The following is a 6,698-nucleotide window of genomic DNA, read 5'->3' on the forward strand; positions in this document are numbered from 1 at the left end:
TGTAATTTTCCCTAAAAATTACATATAAATCTAATTTAACTATAATATTTTACAATAAATTTTTTTTACTTGAACCTTTTATCAAGTATGAGAGTACAAAAAAATTATTTACGAGTTTAAAAAAAATATTCTTTTTTTAGACTCAATTTAATTTATAATTTTTTATCATTAATTTAAAGTCAATAAAGAAAATAAAAAATAATTATTTCTTATATTTTTTCTTATTTTAAATTTTTTTTCACCTTAATTGCATGATATGAATTTTAGTTAACAACCAAATCAAAATTTTAAATATACATTGACTTTTGTTTGTTTTTTTGAGACGAGTTAAGTTAACAAAATTTTAAATTACTAATTTGATCATTTTGTCGCATTCATTATAAATGTTTTCAAATTATAATAATTAGTTACAATCTATTATTAACGTTCGGATATATTTGTCTTACTTTTTATTTTACACTTCCGAGGACTGTATTTTTATCTCTCAGGTGTACATTTGTTAACACCCCCCTCCACCGATGCCTGCCAAGCGAGCCTACTAGAATAGGCAAGAATTAAGATGGACTATAGGTTCTAATATCATGTTAGATTTTAACTTGAAACCAATTGACATTAAGTGAAGTTATCTAATAGATATATAAACTGTACCCTCAAGAACTGAGGCATATGATGTGGAACTTCCTAACATATTTTTTATTTTTATAAATTGTATATATAATTATATGAATTTTGATAAATTTAATTAGTAATTGAGATTTTTCAAGAAAATAAATTAAAAATAAAATATTAATATTATTTCTCCAAAATTTTGATTGAGAGTATAATTTTGAAATGGAATGAATAAATTAAAGAACGATTTCTTTATTTTTATATGAACAGAATTATATATAAAAACATTTATTAAAGAAACATAAAATATTGCAAGATTAAATTTATGATAATTTGTCACTTTGTATTTTAAAATTTTATTAAATTAAAAATATTTATTAAAAGCAAAAGTTTAACGCTACTTTTCTTTTTTTTGCCTTTTTCTGCACAATCCAACTATTTAAAAGGAAAGTTGGAGGAAAGTATTTGGCATGAAGATACAAGCTTAATGTTGAGTTAGACGTGGCAGTCACGCTTAACGAAGCCATAAAATTGTGACTTCCATTGAATGTTACAAATATGCATAAAACTTGGCAGTCACGCATTGAGTTAAACGTGCGTAGAATTTGTAATGACCCAAAGAGGGGAAAAAGAAGACATGGACGTGAGTAAATAACAACAAAAGAACTTATATTGAAAGAAAAGTAACCTGCTGAGGAAAATTAATTATTAATAAAATTAATTAATATTTAGTACCAATGTCATGAATTCATATTAGCGACCTGAAAAAAAATATCATAAATTTTTCATTTTGTCCTCTAAATATAATGAGATTTCAATTTAGTCTCCAGTTTTAAAGAGAACAAATGATAAATTCGTGATATTAAAAAGAAAACATTTGGTAACAAAATGCTTTTACAGAAAACTCATTTGGAAAAAATTAGAAAGTGAAGACGAAATAGGAGATCGCAAATTTTTTACGAACTAAAAATTTAATCAAGTCCATCTTTATATAATTTAGAAAACGAACTAATTGATAAAATAGCCAAAATATATTAAAATTATTTCAAAAAGTATATTTTTGTGATAAGGAAATTTTATCCGTCACATACAATTAACATAATCTAGTCCACCTTAACGATATATAATACTATATTACTAAATATACATCAAATAATGGATATGATAAGAAATAACCAAACTTATATCCCTTCATAATTTTACCAAACTTATTTGTCATTATCTCATCTTGAATATCAAACAAGTATCAAGTGAGTTTAATATATATATATATATATATATATATATATATATATATATATATATATATATATCGAAAACACTAATTGGAAACGGGTTTTTGTCAACCACCAAACACTTTTCTCTAGAAAATAGAATGGTAATTATGATCATCCCCCACCAATTTAGTAGCACTGAACAATTTGACAAAGAAAAAGAATACCACAAATTTTGGCAAGGATGCTTTATATATTAAGAACCTTATTTAAAATAAAGAAAGTATGGCCAATCTAGAGGATCTTGTCTAGCTTTATAAGATCCATGATCTTATTATCAAGTCAATCATCTATCGATTTACTTTAAGACATAGTTCTAAAATTATTTAACCAGGGTAAATGGTAGCTAAATAATTGATTACAAATTAGCTAGCTAACCCCAGTGCCTTTGGAAGCACATCTGAGATAGCAATGGATTCTCTACACGTACGGGGATGGAGTGAAATAAGTTTTGAGAATTCATGAAAAGGTCACACGGAAACATAAGTTTAACGATGTGTCAGGTAGAAGTGCTTTTATGAATGTAGTTGAACATATCGGTAAAATTGAACCTTATTCCTACATGATCCGATCAAAATTTGATCAAGCACTCTCCCTAACCAATTACAGTTCTAATAATCAGGCATAATTTGACAAATACAAAAAGGAGCAACTCTCCAGCATGCTGAAGTACCAACTAATCTTGCCTTCGGGACTCAATCTTTTAAATGCTTCCAATGGAAGAGGATGTACCAAAACAACTGATTAGTTTTTCAATTAAAGATGGTATAAATTAAGGCAGAGGTTGAACATCTAGAAGTTCAGATAAACCAAGAAGGTAAAGCTGAATTTTGTGACCAAATAAAAATTTCTATCATGGATGATACTGATGACAGATGAGACTTAGACAGCAACTTTTAGTTCAGATGCAGAAGCATCTGCTGCATACAGAGGGTGGAGAACATGACCTTCCTTAGGCTCAACATGCACCCACTTGCGACCAGTCAACTTGTTCCGTTCAAACTTCACCCATCCCTCTTTCAATGCAAACAGAGAATGATCTTTCCCAAGTCCAACATAGTTTCCTGGATGAAAACGAGTGCCACGCTGTCGAACAATGATATTTCCAGGTATCACCCTCTGCATAGTAAGAAAAGTGTTACATCATGAGTAAATGGAACATGTCCAGAACATCCAGGTCCAGTTCTGCCTTCCTCTAACTGCATGGAATAAAATTAATACTCAGAACAAAACAAATACCTCCCCACCAAATTTCTTCACTCCAAGGTTCTTGGGTTTTGAATCCCGTCCATTCTTTGTGGAACCAGCAGTCTTTTTGGAAGCCCAACGCCTGAACGTGAAACTCAAACCTTCTCCAGAAACATCTAAAAATAAAATAGTGGGGTCAACAAACCATCAGTCTAGTAAATTACTTTTGAAATACATTATACAATAGCCAATATAGGATCATGAAGTTATACCACTGGTGCTTTTATACACAGGAACATTTGTCGCAAGTTCCTTGATATTCAATCTTCTGCACAATGATGCTGCAAAATTCATGATGTTTTCTATGGACAAAAACACAACCTGAAATACAAATAAATAACACTGGAAAATTTCAAATAATGTGAAATTAATCAATTATGGCTGGTTTGCCTGTGATAACAACTACCAAACAACAGAATGAATCAGTTGTGGCAAGATAAAAAATTAGTTGGTCACACAATTCCGTTGTCTTGTGATCGTTACAAGGTATTTACGTATAGAATTATAATAAGTGTTAGAAGTTGGGCTTAGGACCTACTTCAACCCCACAAAACTGACTTATAAGAAGAGGAATGTCCAAGCATTATAAGTTCTATTTAAGCTATATCTCTAGACAATGTGAGACTAAACACCACCGTTGAGGCTTCACTTAAGGCATCCCCCAAAGAGTTAGAATAGAGAATTAGAAAGATACAATACAAACAACTCCATCCTTGTTAACGTTAAATACTGTTGATTTCATGTACATCTTTTTTCAATTCCTTGAATAAGAAGAAGTTTTCTTTACAAAACCTTGTGGAAATCCAAAACTCCCTCTAAGAACAAGTCTTTTATTTGGACTTCAATACTTTAAAAAAAGAATTAATGGAAATGCCATGTTGCAGTGTAGGCTGCATAACACTTTTTACCCTGATATGTGTGTAATGTGTTGAGCTTGCTAGATTATCTGTTCCTCACCTGTTCTTAAGAGCTTGACAGTGAAGAGAGTCAACAAGCCTCAAAAGTTTTTAAAGCATGTGCATGCAACTGCTTAAAATTTCTCACTTGAGGGAACATAGCTAGCTTGATAAATCTATAAAATAGTAGGCAGGAAAATTAACCTAAATTCACACAAATAGAATATCTCCAAGGGCCCAAACTGGTAAAACCAAAACAGTCCCCCCATTATTATTCTTGAGATTGGTTTTTTTTTGTCAAATATAATGAAAATATTAAAAAAATATGTAAAATCAAAAACAAAATTATAAAGCTTTTTCATGTAAGAATTAAAATGAAAAATATTGTTCAACACAAGGACAAACCTAACATAGTTATAATGTTGGTAAATAGTTGGAATTTACTAATTATTCAATTCCACAACTAATTGAATAAAACAAAACCTTGTAGAATAAAACCTGGGTTGGTCCTATTACTAAAACAAAAACCAAATAAATATTTTCATATGCTTCCATGTTGGTCTATTGACATCAAAATTAAACACCTAATCAAATGGGGTTAGTAATTTCATATTTAGGATTCAACTAGGTAAACCAAAATAATGGATCAATGATTGTCTTCTTTACTCTTCTATTGCCATGATATTCAATCAATGTAATTGCAACCTGCTGCAACCCCAGGAAAAAGATTCATGCAAGACAGAAAGCAGAGATGTTGATATAATTGTGTCACAAACAGGAGTGTTGTTTTGCTAATGGATACCAAAAAGTTACAGAGACTTCATATTGAGACGAGTCATAAATAACTTGTTATCCTAAAAAGGAGATATGAGGTAAGATTCCTAAAAAATAGATACAATGTAGCATGCTATCCACAGTAGAAGTAAACGTGGGTTCTAGATCACAATGGTAAACATAGGAACAAAACAAACAAATCAATACAAACAAAATATAAAAATTTCAAGAAAGAAAAAGCCAATTATTACATGATTCTCTATCCTCAATAAATATAGAAGCATCTAAGAAAAAGCGTTTTTGTGCATCCAAACAAAGCAATTAAAAGGTCTCTATAACCAACTAAGAAATTAATAATACACCAGCAAGAAGCTTTTCTAAACCCGGAAAGCTAAATAAACATATAAACCACAGTGCATAAACCCCCATTCCCCTCACCTTAAACACCATCAAAAAGCAAACAGCTTCATCATGAGTGAAGCTTCTGGAGTGACTGGATCCTAACCAGTATTGACAATAAACCAACTCACCCTTCTCTTTCTAATTATATCATAACCTCACACTGTCGCACTCATTCCCCTAAACCATAATTGACAAGTTCACACTCTCCTTCGTCCTTCTCTCTCTGAAGACTAAGACCACCACACCATCAATCTATCAATTATTTCTTTCTTTCTCTTTCATGCATATTCACAAACACATTGTGCTCACCACCTAGGTCAACCTCAAACCCATCGAAACCCACAGCCACCAAGAAAAAGCCACGACCTATTTCACCAAATTCAGTCTCCTCCAACCCCATAAAACCAAAATCCAACTAAACTCTAACTAAACATTGGAACCAAATTCAGAAACGTATAAATGTAATGTGCTTGTTCATATAGGCAAAACATACAGGTAGTCTCAAAATCAATGAAACCAAAAATAAATCAATGACATAAAAAAGTGTGCAACGAGAGAGAGAGAGAACCTACCAATGAGTGAGAGAGAGATTGTGATGAACAGAGAAAGTGAGCAACGAGCACCGAGTCGAGGGATCGAGTGTGTAACGAGAAAGATCGAGCGTTGCTGCGAGAGATAGAGAAGTGAGGAACTTTTAATTTCTTTATATTTTTACTACGAACTTGAAATTCTCCTGACTCAGTTAGTTACAAAAGTAAAAAGTTTTAATTGATTTATCCAAACGGTTTAAATAATATATTACTCCGTTAAATTGCCGTATCCAAACGTATGAAACTCTAACCTCTAAACGGATGGAAAAGGTAAAGCAGAGGGAGAGTGACGCCCCAAGCGGTAAAGAAGTAGTGACGACGGTAGAGAGGGAGGCTCGCGCACTCGCAGATGCGGGGCACAAAAAAAAGAAAAAGAAAAAGAAAAGAAAGTAAAAGCTACAAGTGAACCATTTCTCTTCTTTTTTTTCTTCTATTTTTTTTTTGTAAATTAAATTTTTAAAGTTTTATTATCTTTTATGATTTTAAAATATGGTTTAATCATTTTGAACTTTTATATCATTTTAGTTTTTTCTAAAATTTTCCATTAGAAATGTTAGTGTCTATTGGTGTTTTAAATTACAAAGTAGTTAAGTTAATATCGTAATCGTTACTATTTTTTATTTAAAATATTAAAAATCACTAAGTAAATAAAAAAAGATGAATTTGAAATCACTAACAACAACAATTTTTACTCTCATATAATTATTGTTGTTATTGATATTATTATTATTATTATTAGTGATAATAATTTCATTCACCAATTATTCTAAACACAACGAGTCAGGTCTCTCCTCCTTCCGCCACTCCATCTCTCGCCATCGACTCAAAAAGATTGTTGCAACCTCCATATGCAGTTAAAATTACTATCTCGCCTAATGACAACAATTGGCTCATGTCGTTGTTGG

The 6,698-nt window shown here is 31.0% G+C and overlaps 1 protein-coding gene across 2 annotated transcripts; it reads right to left on the reverse strand.

The window, feature by feature from the left end:
* Positions 1–1,992: 1,992 nt before the first annotated feature.
* LOC100782419 (50S ribosomal protein L27-like) lies at positions 1,993–6,173 on the reverse strand. 2 transcript variants are annotated; one of them, NM_001253154.3, is made up of 5 exons: positions 6,045–6,173; positions 5,776–5,869; positions 3,344–3,452; positions 3,123–3,247; positions 1,993–3,002 (listed from the first exon to the last, which is right to left on the reverse strand). In NM_001253154.3, the coding sequence occupies exons 3-5, from the start codon at positions 3,423–3,425 to the stop codon at positions 2,766–2,768; spliced, it is 444 nt and encodes a 147-aa protein (NP_001240083.1). In that variant the 5' UTR covers positions 3,426–3,452; positions 5,776–5,869; positions 6,045–6,173; the 3' UTR covers positions 1,993–2,765. The 2 variants fall into 2 exon arrangements, with proteins under 2 accessions (NP_001240083.1, XP_014629834.1); XM_014774348.3 differs by lacking the exon at positions 6,045–6,173 and having other exon boundaries at positions 2,367–3,002; positions 3,344–3,473.
* Positions 6,174–6,698: the final 525 nt, after the last annotated feature.

This window comes from Glycine max, chromosome 4 (genome assembly GCF_000004515.6).
Source record: "Glycine max cultivar Williams 82 chromosome 4, Glycine_max_v4.0, whole genome shotgun sequence".
NCBI classification, from domain to species: domain Eukaryota; kingdom Viridiplantae; phylum Streptophyta; class Magnoliopsida; order Fabales; family Fabaceae; genus Glycine; species Glycine max.